Raw genomic sequence first — 25402 nt, forward strand, 5'->3', positions numbered from 1 at the left:
AACCTGTTTTCAATCAATTTCTTCTCTTGAGTGATGGGGTCCGACATAAACACATGATTTTCTGACAAAGTTAGTACAATTTAGGCTATGAGAGGTATTTTTGTTTGTGGGGCTCTTACTCGTCTAAAATGGGCTGGACAGGTGATTTTTTACACAACAATGGTCCCATTACAAGAAAGTAGGGTAACGCTTTATAATAAGGTCCTTAATAACCATTAATTAACAAGTAATAAGGCATTGTTCTCGCTTTAGATCCGGTAGTTGCAAAAAGCAAAGTTCACTTATAGTTAACTTATAATAGATGAGCAATAAAGTATATTTTAATATCAATAAGCAAACAAAATAAGATAAATAAAGGCATGGCAAAGACATAATGGGTGGGTCATGGGTGTTTGTAATGCCATTATTAACACTTATATAAGCTTATAAACACACAATAATGTTAATAAGCATATTGTAAGGACTTACAAGGGCCTTATTACTTGTTAATTAATGGTTATTACAAGGACCTTAATATAAAGCGTTACCGAAAGTAGATGATAAAGCAGGGTATGATTTGTGGTGTGGCGAACTTGTGATTGAAAGGTTGTCGACACAACAATGGCAATACAGTGAAATATCCACAGTTTTCAGACAGATCCGCCCATAGAGCCACCCCTCACCAGTCCAAATATGGTCTCTTCCGGTTAAAAAAACAAAGATGATGACGTCACAGGAACTATGTCCACTCTTTATTTCCAGTCTATGGGTCCAACTTATTACAACCTTTATTGACGTAAGTTGTTTGGCAATGACCTCTGGTGGCCATATTTATTATGACGAGAGCAAAGCAGAAAAGAGACAACGTTTTAGGGAGGAGGTCAAAATTGATGGATGCGTCAAAAACAAAAACACTGTTACCCTAGAGACAACTATTGATTGTTCGTTGTTATTTTAAGTTCCCTCACATCTGTGTCACATAGTTACATACAGAAGTACTTATTTTAAGCAAAACCATGATCTTTTTTTCCAAACTAAACCAAGTATTTTTGATGCTTAAACCTAACCAAGTAGTTCTGTTATGCAACATTAACCAGGTTTAAAACTGTGACAGTTTCACAGTGTTATGATTTTATATTTCGTAACCTATAGAATCATTGTATAAAGATACATTTACAGGGTTGTTCACTTGTGTTGTCACGCCAATGTTGGTCAAACTTCAAAAAAGAGTGGATAGGGATGTATTTTTTTCTTAGCTTTAACTTTGATTGTTGCTTATTTAGTGATGAATATTCATTGGTATGATGCATACTTGATTTGAAAACACATTTTCAGGGGATTTAAACAATACTTGTGAGATATTATTATAACTGAGGTGCATAATTCAGCAGGTGTGCAATATGCATGGCAGCACTCAGTCACCCCTGTTCTATTAATCAGGTCCTTTGTGCTGGCTGTGAACCAAAGACCATTTATTTAATTAATCTTTATTTGAAAAGAAAACTATGCAAATTCACAGCGTATTAAAACAAGCTTAATGCTATATGTCATAACTTTGAACTGGCAATTGGCTGTCATCCGTGAAAAACTATTCCACCTTAACAACATAACCTCAATCCACTGGTGGATGTCAGACCTGCTGACAATGCACATTGTGTAGCAGTGACCCTACTTTGCATTATACCCCTCCCCCTAGTAAGAGCAGGTTCATCACAGGAATGAGTAATCTCTGCTGTGCTTTGGTCCCTGCACCAGTGATTAGACCTCTAATCATCTGTCTATCAGACTACCTTAACTGAGTAAAAACATGACCACTGTTGTGGACCACATTATTGACAGTAATGACTCTGTGTATAGGAAAGGAGGGGGGCACTGATGTGCTGCCTGTCAACAGGAACGGAGTACACTGAAAAAAACTGTCAAGGTGGGAATTGATTTCTGTAGGAAACTGTTGATTAATTTATACCAAGAGTTCAAACACACGTGCTATAATGTTAACCCGACTGGGTTATTAAAGTACCCTGTGATACCTTTTACTACCCTTTTATAATAATCAATAATGCTTTAATAAACAGGAGAGAATTTCCTACACTTCTGGGACACAAACCTCTATAAACTCACCACATCCTGGTGCATTTCCTTTCCACTATTATTCCTCATTGTTTTCCTTCAAGTGCTACTGTGCTGAGCCTTGCTAATGTAACTATACACTGTAAAGCTTAGATGCCAATTTACAGTGAAATCTGAACAGAAACAAGACTACTGTATTGATGTCACTGTCTTATACTGTTTATTGTTATGTGATATGGGAAAAATATGTGATTACAGCACTGAAAGAGAATGACATTAATTACTGGAGTTTACTGTAAATTTACACAGAAAAGTTTAACAGTGTACTATAAATATTCACTAATTTACTGTTGAAACTGAACAGCATTGTTATTAAATTTACAAGAATACTAGTAATATTCTGCTAATGCATTTCTATTAACACACTGTTTCTAAAAAACACAGTAAGAAACTGTAAAAAAGAAAGCTACTACCAGTTAATTACTGTAAATTGACACTAAAAAGTTTAACAGTGTTCTGTAAATATTCAGGTAATTACTGAAAAAACAGAACAGTATTGTTTTATACATTTACAAGAATACAGTAATATACTGCAAATGTATCTCTAGTAACACATTGTACTCCTAAAATATAGTAATTAACTGAATGTATATTTTTAATTAAATTAAAAAAAAATCTGGTATTTAATTCCTGTAAATTTACACTGGAAATGTACAGTAACTAATTGACAAATTAGTTACTGTACATGAAAGTAAAGTAAAGTATTGTGTTTACTTCTAGTAATACTGTACTTCTAAATTACAGGAGTAAACTAAAGAAAGTTTTTAAAAATGTATTTAAAAGATGTGCCCAGTTAATTACTGTACATTTACACTGAAAAACTCTATGATGAAATATGATATGATAATGATAAAATTATATTTATTCATTTATAACACAGTGTTGTAATATACTGCACATTTATGATGCACAGTATTTCTTAAATATAGTAAAACTGTAATTAAAAAGTGAAAGTTGCTGTATTGTATATTCTGCATCATCCATTCACACTGTTGACCTTTGGCTTTAAAACAGGGTCCAATGACCTCAAGACTCTACTCTAAACTTCTAAGGGAAGTACTGGTGATTTTATATTTGATTTCTCTGCAATAAATAAACAAGTTTAATCTGGTTTTACTATAGTCATTTGCTTTTAACTCCCAGACAAGCAGCCCCTACAAAGACTGTCCCTTAAATTAGAAGTGCTGGGTGATGTCATTCAGACTTGGAGATAATCACCAAACCTAATCAGGTATCCGGGTGTAATAACGCACACACTGTGACGAGACGATCTCTGCAATTTGTTGCATCCTTTAACAGATATGCACACGTTTTTTGTCCCTGCAGGAGCAATCTGATATCCAGGATTATGTTCCATTAACCCATTCCACAGTCTGTGTGGTGTACACATTCTCCTATAATCTGCTGATGTTTGGGTGTGCAGTGGAATAGGAGGGTCCACGGTGCGGTGGAAGTGAAGTAGCGGGCGGGCTTGGCAGCGGCACAGCAGTCGAGGGCAGGGCGGCACAGGGAAGGAACGCTGCCTCGGAGCGCGGCGTGCGTACCGAAGGGGAAGCGTTGATTGACAGTCGGAGGTACGGAGCGCCCCGTGCGGCACACAAGCGCTAATCTTCCCCCCCGTACCCGTCTTTTCAAAGGCATCTCTGTGAAATACCAGCCAGATCAGCCTGGCGCAAATATAGGAGGCTCTATCCATCCCCCTGGGCTCGGCGTTTGGAGTCTTCATCGCGAAGAGAGTAAAAAGAGGAACGCGGCAGCTCTGCGACCCTATCCCATCCTGTCTTCACCTGTTCAGTCACAACTGGACACAGTGTGGGCTAACCTGGCGTCTCAAAGTGTCCTGTAAACCGGGAGTGGATGGACAGAAAGGGTCAGGTTGCACTTTGCAATCTGAGCCAAAGAAGATTTTGACGCTTCCTTTTTTTGTGGAGTAAAAGGGACTGCGACTTGCTTTCTGGATCATTTTGGGGTTTATTTTCATTTGTTTTAAATCCAACATAATTGCGATGCATCTGTTAGTCAAGGCACAAATCTGGAGCCCGTAAACACTCATTTTTCATTCTTTTTAAGTGGAATAACGACCAGATAATCAGGAGACTCACGGGAGGAATATTGGTGCGTAATTTGTGCGGTTGCTGAGCCGCAGAAGTAGTTGTGCCTCCCTTCTTCTTCTTTTCTTTTTTTCCACGATAAATACCCCATTTTTCCATGGAGTAAGCTAAAATCACTAAAGACTTTCCCGGAGCGGGTTTATTCTTCTCGGTCGCCTGGAACAAACAGGCGGATCTGATGCGCAGATTCTCCGTAGGATGGTAAATGACCAATGGGGAATCATGAACAGCTCTTCTGAACTCGAAGATGGGACTCGGCATAAAAACCAGGTATGTTCGCACAACGTACTGTACAGTTGGGCTGTGGAGGTTTTAAAGAGGAGTGGTGCATCTGCTTTGCGCAGTGTTACCACGCCGGGTTTGATAATGTGGCTCTCCGGGCGAATCTCTGCACTGTAGAGAGAGTACTGTAGCTGCACATGAGCTTTACCCCGACTCCCCGGGCTCTGGCACTTCTGTTCCTGTCATAATGTCTTAACCCACCCGCAGATCACACAGTCCCTTTGGCTACTTGTGTTGACGCGACGCTTCGATGTGTTAATCAGGCTACTTGGGACCGATAAACTGATGAGAGGGATGGTAAAACCTCAGCAGGAGATTCATGTGAGGAGAGTTGTTTGCGCATCTTTAGCTGCATCTTCCCAAACCTCCCTCCTATGTAAAGCCTGCTCTCAGTTGCATATCTCTAAATCGCATTTCTGTTGTTTAGAGTGCTTTAACGTGCAACACAGACATCCTCCAATTAGCCATTAACACTCCAGAGCTCCTTAGGCCAGTCTCCCCCCGTTGGGATGAATTGAGACAGGAGCAGACGTGCAGTTGTGTTGCAGCCAGGCAAAAGCTCACTTTGGGGAATTGTCAATGTTTCACAAGGTCAGTAGAGGGCTATTGACAGCCCATGAGGGAAAGGGCTCCCCTGGAAACACTGGAATCGGATTTCGGGGGCACAGAGAATGCTTGGCGCCTCTTTGAAAACCCTTTCTTATCCTCTTACCTATGAGGAGGGATTTATGTGACATCACTGGGAAATTAAAACTGTGAAAACTTCTTCAGAGCGATAGAAAACATGTTTTGACATAGGAAGAACCTTGCACCTTTCAATAACTTAGTTTACTGTAAAGTCCAAGTTAATTTACTAAAAAAAAGGTGGCAGCTGGGGATATAAACTGCCCAATGTTCTATACTGAATCACCTTGCTTTCCCGCCCCTTCTTCTACACCAAACATACATGTATTTGCTCTCAGTTTTCCTTTGACTGATTACAAGTATGTGTTTTTTGTCAATCACAAGCTTGATTTAAAGATGCTCATGGAACATTCATTGTAAGTTATAGAGCTTGACAGGTGACAGATGATATGTTGCCTCCTGTCTGGTGCTTCAGTACATTTCATGGCTGAGTATGAGTCATTTGCATGGAGGCATGCTGAACTGGGCCTCTGTTTGAGTCATTTATAAGCAATAGATTCAAGGCTGTAGCTAATTTCCCATACATTACAGTTGGCTGATGTAACCTCTATACGTCTGAGGCGGAGCTGATCAATGACTAAGAGGGTATGAACAATGTTTTCCCTAAGCTGCTTTCCTTCTGTTATATTCACTTAAAGGTCATGCAGGTAGTAAATATGTCTCCCGTAGGTTTTAATTTGATGTTGTGTTTCATATAATACCTGAATCTCTAGCTGCGTTTCAAATTGCATACGTTTTCTTTTTGCATTAAGAGTGTACTGCAGTCACCCTTAAAAAGATATATGCTGTTGCATACAGTATGTTGGGACATACTACTTCATCATAATATGCCTTGTATGGTTGGGCAATATGGCGGTTTATGTGCAACAAATATATGTGTCTACCTGTAGGGAATTGGCAATACCTTTCCACTGCTGGATCTGTTTGGGACAGTCTTTAATATGCAGCAAATCAGTGTTGAATTCTCGTGCAATAGCGTGATTTGGGCGAGCAACACCTGTAACACGTAAACTTGTTGTTCTCAGTAACAACAAGCTTACTTTTAGATCCTACTGTATTATCATATTTTCCATTATCGTGACATAAAATTAGACACGGTTGCTCATAAAGTTGGAATAAAATATTTTTTACCCCTTTCCATGAAATTGCTGTGACAATGTGATTTATTAATGACATATAAGTGTATATCTTCTCAAAACTTTATTAATCAACCTCTTCCAAACACATCACAATGAAGACGAAACCACAATTAAGGATTGTGTCTAAAAATAAAAAATTCAAACTTTATAGGCAACCGTGTATATACCGCAATATAGGGCTGGGCAATATATATCCATATTATATCAATATCATGATATGAGACATGCTATTGTCTTAGATTTTGGATATAGTAATAAAGCATAAGAGTTGTCTTTCCTGGTTTTAAAGGCTACATTACAGTAAAGTGATGACATTGAACTTACCACACTGTTCTAGCTGTTCTGTATTTGCTTCTGATCATTATATTTACATAGACAACAAGAAAAATCACATTGTGTTCATAATACTAGTATTCAACCTTAAAATATTGTCGCAATATCAATACTGAGTTATCTGCTCAAAAATATTGTCATAGTTCATTAGCTTCATGTAGCTCCGACCTGCTGTGATAGAAGATTTTGGCCATGTTGCCCACCCATACAACCATAAACCTTGACCCTTTGCTCATATATATGCAGCTGATTGTTGGTCAGAATTGCTAGAGAACAATGCTGGCTTGCGTACTGCAACATGTTCCTGGTATGTTTGGCATATTGCATTTAACATACTATCTATGTGGACATACTAAATCTTTTTCCGGCATACTAAACAGTATGGTCATATGAGACTCAGTACGCACAGTCTGTCAGATCAATAAACTGCCCAGAAGAAAAACAGTCTGTGGAAGAAAAAAATGATACCCAATGTGATTAATTTAGATTGTTATTCATTTCGGTGTTCTTGAAGAAAAACTCTGAATGACTAAATGAAGCTCTAATATGCTGAATGGTTAGCCTGGAGGATGAAAAGGCAAAGCATGTCCCATAACCCCAGCACTCGCTCTGGATCAGACAGCATCGGGGGATGCTGGATGTGATGAGAGGCTGTGGGAAATGGGGATGGCTAATGCTGCTATCTGTCCCTCTCCTCCCTACATCTATCCGTCTCCTTCTTCTGCACTTGTTATTTTGCTATCACACACAGACACACATAAATACTTGTTCTCTCTCTCTGTGTCAGCCTGTCTCTGTCTGTAATCTTGAGCAGTAACACCAAACCTTTATCTCCAGCCTTGGTGCTATTGACACAGTCATTTCAGACCCAGTGGGGAGGGATGGGGTAATAGAGATCTCTTGTGGTCTCTGTTTGTTTTAATATCACAAAGCACGGCTTAGTATTTGTCTGCTAACTCTGCATATTTGATTTGTTGCTGTAGGTGTGCTGTTGCCTGTACCCTTTTATAAAGGACGGAGGCCAGTTAGAGTAAAACGGAGATTCAAGTGCAATTTAAAATCATCCTTGAAAAGTATTTCACCGGATAATAGGTGACAGAGACTGAGCCTACAGGGTCAGATATGCTCTTAACTTGTGTATATAAAAACGAGATGCTCAAACGAAACAAAATGCCGACCATGAGTTAATATGCAGGTGAAACTTCCATACAAAGTATGTGCAATGAAATGCAAAGAACAATAAGGCAAGTCAAGGTTTCTGGCTGCCACCAATAATAAAGTATTGTAAGGGAAATTTAATTTAAAGGTGTAATCATTTGTTAAAGTTCTTACATTTTATTTATTTTCTCCAACATTGCTCTGAAAAAAAAAAATGTAATTCCAGACAAGAAACACAAACAACAAGGGATGCAATTTTGTGCTGTGAAAACTGCAATATTGATTTTTTTTTTTTTTTTTTTTTTTTTGGGGGGGGGGGGGGGGGTTGATTGATTTCTTATTGGAGTGTTTGCTATAACTGTTACCATGGCATCATGCTTAAATTAGCCATGTGCTGAGTTTGAGCAACTTGTCTTTTGTCTCAATTTAAGATCTTAAATGGGTTATGCGCACATACATACACACACAAAGTATTGCTGAGAAGTCTGTGAAGCCCAATGGGGTTGCCCACTCAGGTTGTGGGCAATCAATAACTCTCTGAGAAGTCAAAACTTTTCAAAACACTGAAAGGACTGTTTGTATATAAGTAGAGTACCTTAAAGTACAGCTGTTCCCTGCCAGCTCACACGCTCAAATGACACACACACACACACACACTTTTTTGCTCATGTATGACTCAGTTCTGTTTTTGTCACAACAGTGTGAACTGTTTCACTTTACATATTTGGTCCTAAATCAGATGCTGATCAGGTTTTTGCAAAGTGACATCAGTCTGAACAATCATACCACAATTAATGTGTTTCATTCCACTCAAGATTGATATTTGTTACATTTCTGAGCAAACAAACCCTAAATTTTGGATGAAATCTGTTTCAGTGAAGCCATTCAGGTCACGATCCCAACACCCCTCGCTCGGATTTCACATCCGCACACACACGTCTGAAGAACTATCAGCCATTGCTTCACGAAAAGCCATAATTAAAAAATGTAGATCAATTTCTTCTCATCCCTCCTCCTTGTTATCATCTGTTTATGAATTCCCTGGCATCCACTGCACCTCAACTTGTAAATAAAACCGTAAACACAGACTTCAGTGGCCTCTGTGTTTACTCCTGTGTGACAGCAAGCTTCGTGTGACTTCTCTTTGGGCTGGTTCGGGGTTTTGACCAGTTCTCCCTGGAATCTGATATTGGCCATATTTAAAAAGGAATGTGAACAGCCAAAAAACAACAACAAAAAAGATCTGAACAATAACTCCAAATTGAGCACTAAGGCTTGCAGTGTGAATGTAGCCTTCGTTACAGACGGTGTGTTTGATTTTTATACCCCGAGCTTCACTTTAAAACCATGAACTGACACAAACGGATCAAAGTCACAAACAACATCAGTAGGTTAGCAAATCACCTAACTGTTGTGAGATCTTAAGTTATGTATCTCCAACATAAAGCTGTAAAAGGAGGAAGGTTTTCTTGACAGAACACACACTGCAGGCCCAAATCCATCAAAAACACACTCGGCAGCAACCCAGCTCAGAAATTATATCAGGGCTTGCATGACAGCACGGCACACACACACACACACAAACACAAACATCCCTGCCAGGATTTATCAATCTGCTCTAACTCACTTTAATGCTCCTAGCCCCCACATGTGGTAACTGTGGCACATCAGGCAGATCTGAGAGAGCTTGACCATCCTTCATGCATGCATCTTCCCCCATATCTTCTAATTAGTGCTGAATAATTTATGGGAAATATTTAATTCCCGTTTTTCTTGCCAGTTGTAAGTTAACCCTCTGAATCCCAAGCAGTCCCAGGACATTTTTTTATTTATTGTTTTACTCCTGTCACATCTGACTCACTGCAGCCTCATTTTTTATTACAATATATAAGTCCTGCACCTTGATGGAAGCAGTACAATCATGGCTAGTAGAAATAACTCAAAAATGTCTTTTGTGCAGTATAAGAAAGTTATAATGCTATCATAAAAATGGCATTATAAAAAAGGAAAACATTCCAGATGAATTTCTCTGATAACTTATTTGACCGAAAAATGGGAGAAAAAAATGGAATATATATATATATATATATATATATATATATATATATGCAACATTGTTCAAGTGCCTACAAGTGTTACCAATGTTGGAAAAAATAGGGCTCAACAGGCTATACATATCAAACTATTTACATTTATACAACCTCTCATCCTCTCCTCTCTGCTCTGTGTAAACAACCTCTCAGGTCTCAGCGTTCATTGCTTCCCAGCTGCACTGAGGAGCGCATAATTCAATGACATTAACAGAATCTGGTTAGTGTAAGTGATATATTCTTGGCATAATTTGAAATGTATCATTGCACAAATAAATTTTGATTAAATATCACTATTTTAGGCTTGGATTTGGTTATCTTTCCTGATGGAAGCATTCATTACACATGATTGGATGATTGTTTCTGGTTTTACAGTTTCAATGATAAATGGTGTGATTTTGGTGATTTTCTAAAGACAACATGCCTTTCAAACCCACCAAAACGTTTTGGGGTTCAGAGGGTTGAATTTGGATTATGTTCTATAATTTAAAGAAGTTTGTATATAATGTCAAACTCATCTTGTTTCTTCATTGAAAGAATCACATAGAAAATTGCAGTTGATTGATGTTCAGGTTGTTGTTTTTTCTATCAAGAAAATGACAGATTTATGTTTATGTTAAATTTGTTAAGCACAAAAATACATTAGTGATAGGCTGTACTGCTTTGTAGTTCAGTATGTAACCATGATGTGGCTTTTATATTTATCAGCTGCACAGTTGGCCACTTATGATACCTATAATGACAAACAGCTGGTAAGTTGCTCTAAAATTGTTTTTTTTTGTTTTTTTCATATTAGACTGAAGACATACAACATGTTGCAGCATGGCTTTCTGCTTAAAGTGACAGTTCACCCCAAAATCTAACATACATATTTTTTCCTTTTTCCTGTATGGCTATTTATCAATTCAGATTGTTAAGGTGTGAGTTGTTCAGCGTTGGAGGTATCGGCTGGAGAGATATCTGCCTTCTAAGACACAAAATATGTATTTTTTATTATCCCTTTAAGCTATCATTACCTTCACAGACTGCAGGGAACAGGTCTGAATCCTGGAGGTCCAGCTTTATGGATTACTTTGTTTTTTTATGGACAGTAAAAGTACACAGGCCAGTGTTTATTTCTCTAAACATAAAACAATGATACAGCGTGATGTTTCTTCTTCTTTAAAACTTTAAAATCTTCGGCCAAGTTTAAATTTACAGACACCAGCGTGCCAACAGTGAGCATATTTATGATGCAGCAGCCAAGATGTCTTTTTTTTTTTTGCTGTTTTGCCAACTTAAAGAATTAACGTTAATTAATTAGAACGAAGAACATTTCCATGTAGTCATTATAGATTTTGAAATCAACAGCTGCCGGCTTCAACTTTCACTTCCTACAGCTTGTTAAAACACAAGTTATGTAAATTCTGAATAATATGACAGCTTTGCGATTTGAAAATTGTGACCTTTAAAATCGCTGATCTAAGCTGGTACATGTGACTTTCCAATCACAGTGTAACAGTAAGTAAAGAGGTGAAGACTGGAGCTGTGCGAGATGATGGGCTGGCTGGTTTTGTGGGTATCCTTGTCGAAGCTAATGAACCTGCTGAGCTGGCTGGAGGTATAGGAGGCAGTGTGGACTGGAGCAGAGCAAAGCGCCGAGAGTTCCCTGGTTCAGTGGGCCTGTGATTTCCCTGTGGGGGGTCCTGCTATGGCAGCAGTGCAACTCTAACAACCTCGGCTTCTGGCTCGTCCTGCCACGCTCAGGGTGGCTTTGAGGAAACACCCGCCAAGATAAGTTTCTCAAGCCCTAAAAGTGCTCCATCCATTTGTCAGATCACCTACCAGAACACACAGCTTGCAGATGCATTGATATGTGCAAATCCTACACACTGACAAGTACAGCATGTGAAAATTGGATTATTTTAACTCATTGTACTGTGCCTTTCTCACTGTCAGTCAATGTGCAAGCTTTCGTCTGTACAGACACAAACTTGGAGATGCTTCTAACAAGAGTAATGTGAGGGTTTGACAGGATTGCCGATATTGCCTTTAGCCATTTTCTCATATGAACTCTGGACAGTTTCTGAAGTTTTTTACACATGTAGCAAACAACAGGAGATTGTCAGTGTTGGATGCTGATGCTGGTTTGATCTGGTTTGGACTCTACTTCTTCACCCTTGGATGGTTGTTTTTCCTCTGGTTTTGAGGCGGAGGCATGATGGCGACGTCATCAACACGCCCACTGATTTCTTCGAACTATGACCTGCTCTAATCACTTATGCGCCCAATCGATCGTCCATTACAAGGACATTGTACTCATTGCAACTAATTTCTACATTTGCATTCTTACAAACAGCTCATTTGAGCGATTTCTAGGAAATTTCTGGGTTGCAGTGCACACGTGAAAGGGGCTTATGAGTGTATACACGTTGTCTTATTTGCACATACATCTATACATACAGTAGATCACTTTTGAACGAAGGCTCAGAGTAGAGCATGATGAAATTAGGTCTTTGTGTTTGCTTGTGGTTAAAAGTCATACAGTACATAAAAAGACAGAGTGATTTATTTGTGTGGGTCTTTGCATGCTCTACTTGTGTGATCATGTGCTTGCATCAACCCTTTGTTTCTTTAAAAGAAGAGTATGGGGGTGGGAATAGAGGGAGAGTTATTCAATTCATCAAGAAAAAAAGCATTCCCTCGGTGTCATTGATTTCACTTTGGTACTGCTCTTCATAACACCACCTTTCTATTGGCATGAACCATAATGAATTTCAAAGTCTTAATGTTGCAGCATGTTTCTCATCTTCCAGTGGGCATGTTCTTCTCACACGATTCCTTCTCTAATCGCCTCTCTTCTTTTGATCATTTTTCATCATTACAACATCCCGCCTTTAAGCTTTGGACACATCTGTATATGAGCTTTGCATAGTTGAAATTCATTGTTGAATTGTTGGATCAGAACCTAAGTGGTTCACATAAGTGCAGGCTTATTGTTGGAATAAAGGTATGAATGTGTGAGAGGAGTGTGTGTGTTGGTGTATCAAAGCGGTAACGAGCCATTACTGTCAAGTTGTTACGTAAGTGAAGAGTGCTTTTTGCATAGGAAGTGATTTGGTGCCTTAATGGAGCAGCGTGTTCAGTTTGTTTAGGTTTCTGCTGCAGATAGATGGAGCCATTTTGGGTAACATTCATGTACAGTAGCCCGGTGAAACCAGGGGCTTTACTAGGCTGAAGGTTATAAATGACAGCAGCTGTCCCATGGGTTTCTGGCCTTGTTCTTCCTCCTTATCAGCCTTTGTTATCAGACCCTCACGCTCTTCTATGTCTTTTTCTCATTTTCTTCCTTTCTATATCTCTTGCTGACACGAAGGGAGAGGACATTTTAATATCAGATTTCTGGGAGCTGCAAGGTGGCCACAAGGCCTTGAGAGAAAAAGAGCACAAAGGGGGGAAAAAAGAACAGGAACAAGAATGAAAACAGGACTCTGTCAAAGCAAGAGTATGGTAGGGAAACAAAAGAGAGTAACCCCGAGAAGAGTAGAAAGGACACGGGAGGGTTGGAAAATATGAATCACAGTCGGTCCCAGATCGGCGTTGAGCAGGCAGAAGGCTAGTGGGGGCACATGTACCTTTTTTTTTTCTAGATGACGCAGATATATTCCAGCTGCTCAAAATCCCACATAGCTCCAACAAAGGAGAAATCAGATTTACCACACATGCTGCTGGAGTCTTTATCCAGTCGGCTCCTGGATCAGTAACAAGTCTCATCACGGAAGCCCCAAAGCATTACCAAGGGCTCACTCACATCCAACACAACAGCTGCTATAAAAAGTAATTGTACCTAATTCATTTGTGATTTTTGGTAATTGTGTTGATTTTGTGGATGTGAGAATGTGTGGCTATAAACACACATGTCAGAGAGCATAATGTACATGGTCACTCTGTTGGTCTCCTTTGTGCCTTTGAATGGATTCAAAGAAAGCATTGCTGAGTAGAAAACATTAGGAAGGTACCGCAGGGCAAGGTTATACTCTACCTCCCAGAGCATGTATTGACAGATGTGTCAGCAAGCTGACCTGATGGGCAGGGTTTCACAGCAGAAGAGCTAAAAGTGTGAGAGGGAGTGAAGAGGAGAGGGAGACAAGGCAGGCTAAGGCATTAGATTTCCATCTGCAGGATGCAGCCCCTCGTGCATGTTTGTGTGAGTGTGCCAAAAAGGGTCATTAAGGTGTTGGAGAGCAAAAAAAAACACACTCTAAAGCAAAGATAAATGTGTATATTCACCCCATTATTTTACTCCGGGAGACTGTAATATCGCCATTCTGAAATTTATCATTCACTTCCCTGCTAAATCATCATTAAAAATGCATTGGAAATAACCAGTGAGAGGCAGATGAGAGGTGTGCAGGTGGAGGGAAAAGAGTGGGCTGGAAATGAGGCACAGTGGTGGAGTGAGGGATGAGAGAGGCACAGTGTGTGCACGTGCTACAAGTTCAGTCATCTTGATGGACAACTAGCCAGACCCATTCCGCTGACAGATAGGGCTCTATCTCCATATTTGCAGAGAAAAGTGTCCAATTTCCTCCCGTCGATCTCAATCGAAGAGTTAAAGAGTTCTGTTCATGTGACGCAAGATTAGAGATTAGAGGCTTTTAAGGGAACATACTTCTCACAATATAATGGCCGTTTTCTTTTTGTTCCCTCGGCTCGTCGTTAATCAACGCTCATGCATGCGAGCGCGCAAGCACAACTAATCACGTACACACACGAGCGCAGTTCCCTTTTGTGATGGGTTACGTGTCTGACTAAGAATGCATACGGAACAGTAAATAATAAGGGAATTAATTAGACTCTGAAAATCCAGTGAATAATTTATGATAAATGGAGAAGTTTAATCAAGCAATCAATCTACTCTGGCCACCGCATCTGGAGCAGAAGAATATTACAGGAGGGAGGGACGAGGATGAGAATGCAGTTTTAAATCAACTTAAACCACACAATCAGTGAAAACTGCTGGAATGCAAAGAATGCCTGGCAGCTTGCCAGTGCTCAGTGTTAAAATAGTGATGCTAGAGTGCGGCATCTGTTTGACTGCTAGCATACAGAGGGCCTTTTTATCTTGCTGTTAAATTGCCAATATGCCCGTGATCGAGCTGCGTTGCTCTCTAACTCTCTCATACTTGGTAGTCTCTCCGAAATCACATTATTGGTTCTCCTCTGAGCCAAATGGAGTCATTCCCTTAGCAAACTGACTTCATATATTTACCTGCTAATGACTTGCTTAAGCTAACGTTGAAAACATAATGGCATCATTATGGGCCAGGCAGCATCAGGTGTCTCAAGGTTAATAGCAGCATTAATTGAGTAGAAGGATGAAGGCTGAGAAATCCTTGTTGTCCGTATTAAGTAGTATGTTTTGATCTTTGAATTGGATGCATGAAAAAAGAAAGACTACCTCGTTATCTGATGCCAGAATATCCTCAACGACGGCATCATTTTTACTGATATATATTTTTAGCTTCAGGGACAGGTGCTTTGCTAATAACAAGCCAAATATTAAATGTGAATTGATGAGATCCTACACCAAAAACACTACTAAAATTATTTTAATTAAAAGCACAATTTGTAATTACTCGCCACATAAAAATAGGCTGCAGTATTTCACCTTGTGCAAGTAATGCATGATTTATTAAATGTATGATGACCCTCTTCACTTTGCAAAGTCCTCATAATATATAGCAAACTTTCCAAACTAAAATTAAGACCTACACCTGAAATTATATTCTGTGATTAAGAAACTGTGCAACTCTGCAATGGATGGGTCCCTGGAGAGTCTTGTGTCTATACCAGGAGATGTTACTTCTGTTCAATCCCTGCATTTTTAGAAGCGTTTTTAGAAGTGTGTCACCCACTTCTCACAGGTCAAATAGGATTCCATTCTAATGAATGTGTTAATCCCCACTGGAAGCATGAGACGCATGTCTGACAGAGACCTAAGTCTATTTTTGCAAAGACAGCTGTTAAAATCACAGAAGTACATGTGTTTTAAATGTATTAACTGCATCTATGTTCATTGATCAACGGTACAAGTCTGTCTGTGTTCCTGTTTCACTACATGCAGATTCCCCTTGCTCACTACTGTGGGTGGAGAAATAAATTCAATCAAAATATATATCATTGATTTCTTCTCATGAAGCCAACATGAAAACTATTAAGAAAACCAGTAATTGCAATAAACTGCTGAAGGCAGTTCAGCCAGCCGCTGTAGACTGAACCTGACAGACACATGGGAGCCTTGATTCATCAATTAACATGCCGTAAATAAGTTAAAAACACTCCACTAAATACGGGATTGCAAATAAGAACGTATACATCTGCCTCACGTCTCGCTCTCAGTGGGGATGTCACCTACTCAGCAGGTGCAAAGAGAACAACAGCCCAGCAGAGAGGAGTCACAGCCAGATATAATGCGGAGTCAGGTGTGAGGAGAATGCAGCCTGTTACCTTCATAGCTAAGCTAAATCCAGTTTGTTTTCATACAGCTAGCTGTGCAGGAGTTCTATGCAAGGTTTTCCCAGAGTCTAGCCTGGATCCCAACTTACCTGCCTCACTTTTGCTTCTTTTTGCATCCCCAACTGTAATTCCTCTCTGCCAGCTGTTGTTCTCTATGCGTTTTGCTGAGCGCGTAATCTCCACTGAGAAGAAGCTAAACACTCAGATGACTTAACCATTGCAACATACCGTAGGGTGACCAAGCGTCCTCTTTTGCCCGGACATGTCCACTTTTTACGTCCTGTCCAGGGCGTCCGGCCGGGTTTTATAAATTCACGAAAATGTCCGGTGTTCACTGTTTTTCATAGGACCAGTACACGTGCACGTAAATTGACCGGCGCTTTGCACACAATTTTGCGAGACGTAATTACCAAGAGGCTGCCTAGTGGGCGGGTCAGCGCCGCGCACACACACAGAGAGAGACAGAGAGCAGAGCAGACAGAGGGCAGATTGAACAGCGGAGCAGCATTGCACGGGAAATGCCGAAGCGTAAGTGCAGCTTCACAGATGAACTGCAAAAAAAATTTCCGAAGTACCGTCCCGTTCGGGAAAGGTGGGAGGCGGAGTGCACCGTGTGCAATGCTGGCACATATGTCTCAGTGTCTAATAAAGGTGCTGGAGATCTCAAAGCTCAAAGCTCAAAGACAACTAAAGATGAAAAGTATAGATCCTTTTTGTTTGTTAAGTTAGTATCTTTGTGAGACTCTTCTATTATTTATCTTATTGCAGTTATTAAGAGATATATTGTTGAAGCTAGATTTTCTAACAGAAGAATTCATATTTAGAACATTATTTCATGTTATTTATTCATTTATTTGAAAAGAGTCTACGAGAGCTATTATTTTGTTACAAGTTTTTACAGATTTCATTTTATTTTATTACAGAAGTTAATTTTGCACCATTGAAGCATAATAAAGCATGTTCATCAACCTCCAAGAAGCCTGTCTGAATTTGTGTCTCGAGGCCGTGCCGATTGTCCTCTTTTTTGGAAATCAAAATATGGTCACCCTAACATACCGTAAATGCTGAATATGGGTTTGTGTGTAGTTGAGTCTTAATTTAATTTTACTTGCAAACTGAAGCTGCTAACTGCTGTACAGCTAACAGTATAGTTGTGTCTACTTCTCCGTCCTCTCAGAGGGCAAACTGGATGTTAGAGTGACTACTATTGCCTCTCAGATACAAGACAGGATGGGCCAGGGTTAGCTGATTAGCATGCTAATTTAAGTAGATATCTCTGTAACTCAATACATAGATGTCAACCCTGTCACCCCTCCACATTCTGTTCATAATGTTCATTTTTAGAATGTATTGATATTAAAATCTGGCCAAATCTTACAAGTTGCACCTTTAAATGTATACCATATTGTCTTTAAGGATAATACTGACTGCTAGATATGGCTTGTGGTCAGTATTATTTTCAGTATAATCCGTGCAAAAACAGTTCCCCCTGACAGATACGGAATGTTTACTCAACTGGGAAAAAAACTGAAAAAAATTGATTTGTTTCTACAGCTGTAATATGCAGAGAGAGAAGAAAACTTCATGAAAGAGGCTAGGTGGCTGATATGAGGATGAAAAAAACATTCAGAGTTTTAGGAGAGGGATAAAAATTGAATGATGCATAAAAAATATTCAGAACTAGACAGACAAAGAGGGGGGCATAAAGAGACACAGAGATGTATTTATTGCAGCTATCCTATTAAACAGTTATGACAAACTCATGGCTAATATATTAACAGACTTATCCACCAACATCCATTATTTATTCATCATCAAAAATTCAATCTGGCAGACTGTGTGCCATTATTCAGATGTGCTGGGGGAAAGTGGCACATTTGAATAAATGAGGAATTGTAGGACTCACTCCCATGGCTTGTTGTTGTTCCAAAACCCTCCCTTTAAATTATTCAAACGTTAAATCAATCAAAAAAATTCAGGAGATGGATTGATATTGAAAAAAATCCCCTCTCTAGCCCACATAGCTGGATGCATTATATCATCTGGAGGAAACATTTTATTGTTCTTGGCCTATATAAAAAATATAACCAGCCTTATCAAACTGTTGGAAGTGGTTCTGTCGTACACCATCTGGCTTGTTATTCATTAGCAGGAGAGGAAAACATTATGTTTTCTTCACGTTTCAACTTGCATCTCATTTCAGTGCAATTTCGGACTCAACGCTATATGGCTTGCAGTAGACCAGCTCATATTTACTATATTTGGTTTGCCTTGTTTCCTCTGGTGAAATTCTGCACCTCTCGGCAATACCTAAGTCTGAATGAGATTGGATATGGAAATGTAGAGTACTGCAGACCAGTAGTTTCTGCTGATGTTGTGGAACTTGGCAGCATGGAGAACAGGACATATTCCTCAGAGAAACAAACACTCGCACATGCGGACACTTCTGTGCAAGCAGACACATGCAACCTGACACACATGCTTACATATATACTCTTCTCTTAATGTAGTGCATTGCAGGAAAAAGCAACCACAGTAAAAAGCAACACATTTAAAGTGACATAGGGATGTTGGAACACATTAACTGTTGCAGAAAGTGTTGGCTAAAAGGGAGAAAATACACAAGCAAGAACATAATGGATATATTTTACCTCTATCTACTTGAACCAAGTTTGTACTCTTCACTCCTTACTCTTAATAATATACAATGATGTGATGAGCAATAATAACAAGTCTCGCTAGTAGCCACAGAATGTTAGCAGCTCTGCAAGGCTTTACTTTTCTGTGACCTAAATGCCACTATTAACATGCTGACAGACTCACAGACAAGCAGTCATCCACAATGTACCCAAAAATCAGGTTTATTCCCATAAATATCTTAATGTTTACAACATTGACAGCTCACTCACATGGCATGTACATGTTGAAAACCTTTAATTTAAGAACAAAGGGCGGCCTTTCACCCAGATGAACTGGATTTGTGTCCCGTTTGAAAACAAAAGTAGATTTATTTTTATGTAACTTCCATTTCAATTCCAGCATTTGCGTACAATTATTTACTGTTTAAACTTTCTTTTTATAACACCTAACCAGGACATTTTCAGTGGTTTTGTAACCTAAATTCACAGAAACTGCAGCCTTTTTTTACAACCGCGAACCCAATGTGTATGTTTAATGACGTGTGTGCTATGTTTAGCACGCTTGTGGGGAACATGAATATCTGAATTAAATTTAATTGCAATCCACCCAGGAGTTGTTGTCTTGACCAAAGTGCTCTAGACTGGTCAACAGATGGACATTGCTATCCCTGAGTGGTAATGTGGTTACACAATGAGTATGCTAATGTAAGTATTATGTTTATAAGCACAATCAATAGGCCAGTTGGCATTTTGATCAAGGAAATGCCAGCACATTTTATTTACTGAAAGTTACTTTGACTTATCTCAAAATTGATACAGGTGGTTGGCATAATTAGCACCTGTGCAATCTAATGCAACAGCCCAGTAATGAAAGGTTGTCTGGCTTTTAATGTTAATGTTTTGATGAGATGTTTCAGAAGGGTCCTTATTAAAGAGTTTGTTAAAATCTTAAGACCCTGAAACCAAGCCATTAGTCGTTCCATCAGGCGATGTTGGGCTGTCGATGACCGTCAGTGGGCTTGGTTTTTGCAGTGTGTCCCGCATCATTGGCACTAGTTGGCCCTTGTTGGCCCTTTTTGGTCCATGTTGTTGGCTTTTCAGCCGATTGAGCATTTGGATGAGCCCGTTGGTGTGAGAAATCACTCTGATTGGCTGTTGGCGAATCAGCGCTCATGAAGAGAAATGAAAGTGAGGAAAGCAAGCAGAGGACTGAAGTTAAGAGGGAAACATCTTTGTCTGATCATTCCAATAAGAACACATTTTCGTAACAACAAGGCCATCTGGAATGTAGTATTGAAACCTTCTTCTTACGTACTGAGGGAAAGTGTTGGCCAAATGCTTTGTATCTAACTTAAAAACAGTTGTATATCTGCAATCCTAGGCTTTCCAGTTTCCTTTTTTAAATGACACATATAGACTGCTGCCCCCTGCTGGTATGGACAGTTATTTTCCTCTGAACGCAGGTGCAGAATGTACATGTTAGATTGTCATTGGCTGTTGTTTTTGTGGTGTGTTCAAGTGCAACTTATTGGCCCAAACAAACTGACATAACAGCCAGCCTTTGACATTGTTGGTTCTGTTTGGTGTGTCTGAGCCTTTAGTTCTGTTGGTGTATTTGACTGCCGTTGTTTATAATATTTTACCCAATGACCTGGCCAACATGTTGGCCAAACACTGCACTGTTTAGTCACTTGGCTTGCTGTCCATTGTATAGTCTAGCATTGCAATTGGATCTGTGCAATACAATAGAATCCAGTAAAATACGACCAGTCAAAAATGGAAAAGTCTCTTTGAACTTAAGAAAAATTGGCCAGTAATAAAAGTCAGTCTGACCAGCTTTGTGCTCCCTTTTGTAAACGCCTCACTGTCAACAATCCCAAACATTCTGTGTTCTCCAAGCCTCTGCTGTATCTTAAAGGAGGGGTGAAAATAAAGGCAAAAAGATCAAGTGTGGTGTCTGTATCATTTATCAAGAGCAAGGTACAGCCTGTCCAGCCCCAGTATTTCCTGTTTACTCATATATTGTTTTGGACAAATGTGTTCAAAACACAGCGGTATCGGCGTCTAGAAATGTACAAGTTCCATTAAATCTTGGCAAAGAGAAGCAGTGCGTGAAACAATGACTTGCAATATTGAAAGTGGATTGCCAAGTTTTAATATACAGTCGACTATAAATATGCATAGAGAATGAACATTATAAACCGTTTTGGGAGAAAAGGGACACAGTGAGCACTCCCCAGACACCAACATTTTTCTATTACCCAGTTTTGTTTCAAGTGTTTAGGGGGAGGAAAAGTCGACAAGGCAGTAGTATAGATTAAATCCCATACAGTCATTATTATTGCACTCAAATTAAAGGCTATAATTACACCATACTCTGTCAATAGGAGCTCCCATTCATCCAACAAGAATCATTATATTTCTTCCATCTGTGCATCCTCATTGGTGAGACAGTACATGTGAAATCTTGTAGATGATCACTGAGAGGAACAATTACAGTATAGCTAAAAACTTTCTTTTTTATTCTTCACAAAAAACTACCTCACTTTCATCTTAACTTTCTATTGGAAATCATAAATGGACATTTTTGGGCTCCGTTCCCATTTAATAGGGTACTTGTAGTTCCAGTCTTAGTCTAAGTCTGGTATTATAAAAGCCCTTATAGAGCCTGTCAGCACAGCACAGCCTCAGCCATTTGTCTGCCACCTTTAGTCAATCTCCCTTACAGATGCAATGACTAATAGATGAAGTTTGCAGGAGATGGGAATGGACTACAGAGAGTGTGAGAGAACTTATTTAAAAATAATAAAAGAAAGAAAAAGCGTGATGCCCAGAGATTTTTTTTGTCAGAAGGGATTGGAGAAATCTGTAGAGAAAAGTTAAAAAAATAAAACTTCTCAGTTAGCCTCTGTGACCAGATGGAAACAGTAATTGTCACATAATTGCCGAAAAATCATGAAAATTGTTTTCCAGCTTTGTTTTAGCTCATCCGGTGTCCCTCTTTAATCCTCACTGCATGTTAAACTTCTGCTCTCTCCCTCTCAGCCTTGCTCGCTTGGGGAATGAAATCTGGCAGGCTCCTCACAGGCATCTGTAATGTGCTAACATAAGAAATCAATCAGACTCACAGTATTTCTACAGCCCCTCAGCTCACATTGATTTATTGCAAATGTGTTGAAGATGAAGAGAGGAACTCTTTAGCACTGGGGAGCAGGGTGGTCAAGGGGAGTGGATGTAGGAGAGAAGGATGAGGAGACGATGACAGGTTTGGGATGAGAGGCGATGTGAGGGGGAGGAGCGAGGGAAGGAGGAGGGATCTCGGCGTGCTGACCTTTGTTTTGATAGGCTGACATGGTTCACCCCAGGGTCAACGCACTGTCTGTCATCAGCCAGCCGGCCAGAGAAAATGTTGATAATGTGTTTTATATTTTAGATGGCTGTGATGTGTTTGCTGTGTGCTGTGGTTTTCCACGATGTGGACCGTGACAGCTGCTGTCAGCCCTGCAGCCGGATGGGTCAGGGGTCACAGAGATGGTGGTGGCTTGGATTCCCGTTAGACACTATCAGTAAACTAACCTGACAAACAGAAAAACAACATTCTCAATATATTTAGCATTGTAACAGCAGTGTATAAAATAAATGGAAGTAGCCTCCAGATATGAACAGTGAAGCCAGTGTGCTGACTCAAACCTTCATTGAAATGGCCAGAGGGGGTGACTCCACTGCAAAATTAAGCATGATTCCATAGAAGTCTATGAGGAAATGAACCTACTTCGCACTTGATTTATTACCTCTGGAAATATTTTTGTAACATGTTTATGGTCTTAGTCTCTAGTTTAAAGTCTTCTTCTATACAACATGATGTTCATTTTGTAAATTCTGGTCCCATTGAGAGTAAAATGGGGTATAGTCGTGTCTACCTTGTGATTGACAAGTTACTACTCACAAATCACCATTATGCAGACGATAAAGTTAATTTTTTAACCTGGAATGAAAATAGGCCTATTCTATGTGTGTTGTTAACTGATTTTGCAATGATAAGACAATGCAGAGGGACTCAGAAGGCTGCTTTCCTAAACAAGTGAGAATATTTAACATTATTATACACAGCACATACAATGCAATACACTGTCAAATCTAGCCACAAAAAATAGAAAAAAAGGATAGATAAAATAAAAATAAATAGCCAAATAAACATTTGTTCTGTATTATTAGCATTAGTCAAATGCTGAGCATTTCAAAATCACTCAAGCATTGTTTTTGGCATCATATATTCTGTAAAGACAACTTTCATATCAGCGCATATCAGATGCAAATACTGATAGATACCAATATGTTTGTGATATTGGCCAACATTGGCCAATAATATATTAGTCAGGCTCTTGCAGCAATGTGTATTCATGGCACTGTGTACATTTACATAGCCTTGAACTTGTTTTAGGCTGTTGTCTTTGCTTTCATCTTTGACCCTTTCGGTTTGTTTTCAGTTCTTGAAAGTTAGTTGGAACATTTTGGTGTTGTGTCTTATTAAGCTATCGGTTGCACTACTATAGTCGGCTGTTCAATTTTTCCTGACAAGGACATTTTTTTTAAAGCCAGTTTTTTGCTAGCCAAAACCAAGCCAAAACTTGCCCCTCCCCAGCTCCACAATCTCATCCAAATATGGTGAATTCTGGCTCCAAAAAAACAAGATGGTGACGGCCAAATGCCAAACTCCAGGCTTCAAATGGTAGTCCATCCACTTCACTTCTTTTATACAATCTATGATCATAACTTCCCCATCATGTTTGTTGATATGACTGCTAATATAATTTGTTTAATCGAGTGAGTGAGTCACCTTCACGCCATAATCCACTTAAAACTTTGACTCAACTTATCTTTTAAGTGTGCCTGTGATTCATGGGTATCACATTTTAAAATGTGACATCTTTTAAAACTGTTTTCCGAACTGAATTATTACCATATTAGAGTGGTAATTTGCACGTAATGCCTTTTGTAATGGCTTTTTGACTGTTGTTATTTATTTGAGTCATTTTCAATCTTAACATTTTTTAAACTCAAAACAAATTATCTTGAGTTGCCACTCAATTATGACTCAGAGCAATTTCATATTTCATGCTTTTGAGCTCAGGGGGGATATCTGGAGGGATGCCTCACCAGTAAATTTTGTTTTTCTATTTTATACATCTCGGGAGTGAAAGGCTTGTTTATCCGTTTTGGTGAATATGAGGCGGGAACAGAGTAAGTAAGAGCTCAATAGTAGCGTGATGTATTTATATCGTGGGCATACACTTAGAGACACTGAACGGGGCTGATGGAGATGAGGATTGAAGTGGATTACCGAGATAGGACAGCGCCGCTGAGAGAATGAAATCTTATTTATATTAAGCTTTCATAAAATACACGAGCGGTAAAACATACGTCTGTCCGTGGCCATATGCAGCTCAGCGGAGCTCTCTCTCGCTCTTTCTCTCTCTCTGCGGGGGCTGATTGAACGGGTTAAAGAGGAGATTAAAGTGATAATGTACATCTTTAATCCCCAGCACTTTGAGAGGGCAAAGAAGCACAACTGCCCGCAACCACAGAGCCGGACATGAAGAGGGTGCATCACTGGCCATCAGGGTCAGCAATCACCATGGCAACAGATTATTCAGAATAATTATCTGCCATATGTGCCTTGTCACAATTAGAAGATGGCTGTGGGCTGGGTCATGGGTCAAACGCTGATCAGAGTATCGGGGGCGGCGGCGAGCGTAACCCCCTACACCGTTTATTAGGATAAAGTTCAGCTCGCTTATCGCATCTGCCACAGTCACACAACCTACACTCGGAGATCTCATGCTACCAGCCACATCACTTTGTTGCACTGACTTACTCTAAATGTCAAAGCATACTGTGCATATTGAGCTTTCAATAGCCCTTTTCTTCAATAATAGATCTTACAAAATGAAAATCTGGAAATGAATAAAATGGATTTATGATTTCAATCAGAATACTAAGCTTCTTGAATCGACTTTTTGGCCGAGTAGCAAGGAAAGGAAATGACTGTGTGAGCAGAGTGCGCAAATGTGAGCTGACAGAGGCTCGGAAGAGAAAAAAAAAAAAAAAAAAAAGGAAAACCTTTGTGGTTTGTTCTCACGACCAAGCCTTCCATTAGGAGTCCAGACGTTTTAACTCATCGCTGCAGCTCTCCCGCAGGAGTTATACAGTGAATGTTTCATTTCCCATAAAGCTGTGTTCACACTAGTACCCTGGGAAAAGCAGCAACAAGGTGCAAAGTGGTTTATCCATTTTAGTGGATAATTTATTCTGTCACTTTACCCCACGTGAGAAAAGTCATTTGGAGTGAGATACCTCTC

General features: G+C 39.5%; 1 protein-coding gene across 2 annotated transcripts in view; it reads left to right on the forward strand.

Annotated features, from left to right (window-relative positions):
- The first annotated feature begins 3625 nt into the window (after positions 1 to 3625).
- The window catches only part of fibcd1b (fibrinogen C domain containing 1b), a 141664-nt gene continuing 119887 nt past the window's right edge, over positions 3626 to 25402 (forward strand). For both annotated transcript variants that reach the window (XM_059358165.1, XM_059358166.1), the window contains exon 1: positions 3626 to 4490. In XM_059358165.1, coding sequence (XP_059214148.1) covers positions 4419 to 4490 — 72 coding nt within the window. In that variant the 5' untranslated portion in view covers positions 3626 to 4418. The remainder of the gene's footprint in view (positions 4491 to 25402) is intronic.

This window comes from Centropristis striata, chromosome 19 (genome assembly GCF_030273125.1).
Source record: "Centropristis striata isolate RG_2023a ecotype Rhode Island chromosome 19, C.striata_1.0, whole genome shotgun sequence".
Taxonomy (NCBI): Eukaryota; Metazoa; Chordata; class Actinopteri; order Perciformes; family Serranidae; genus Centropristis; species Centropristis striata.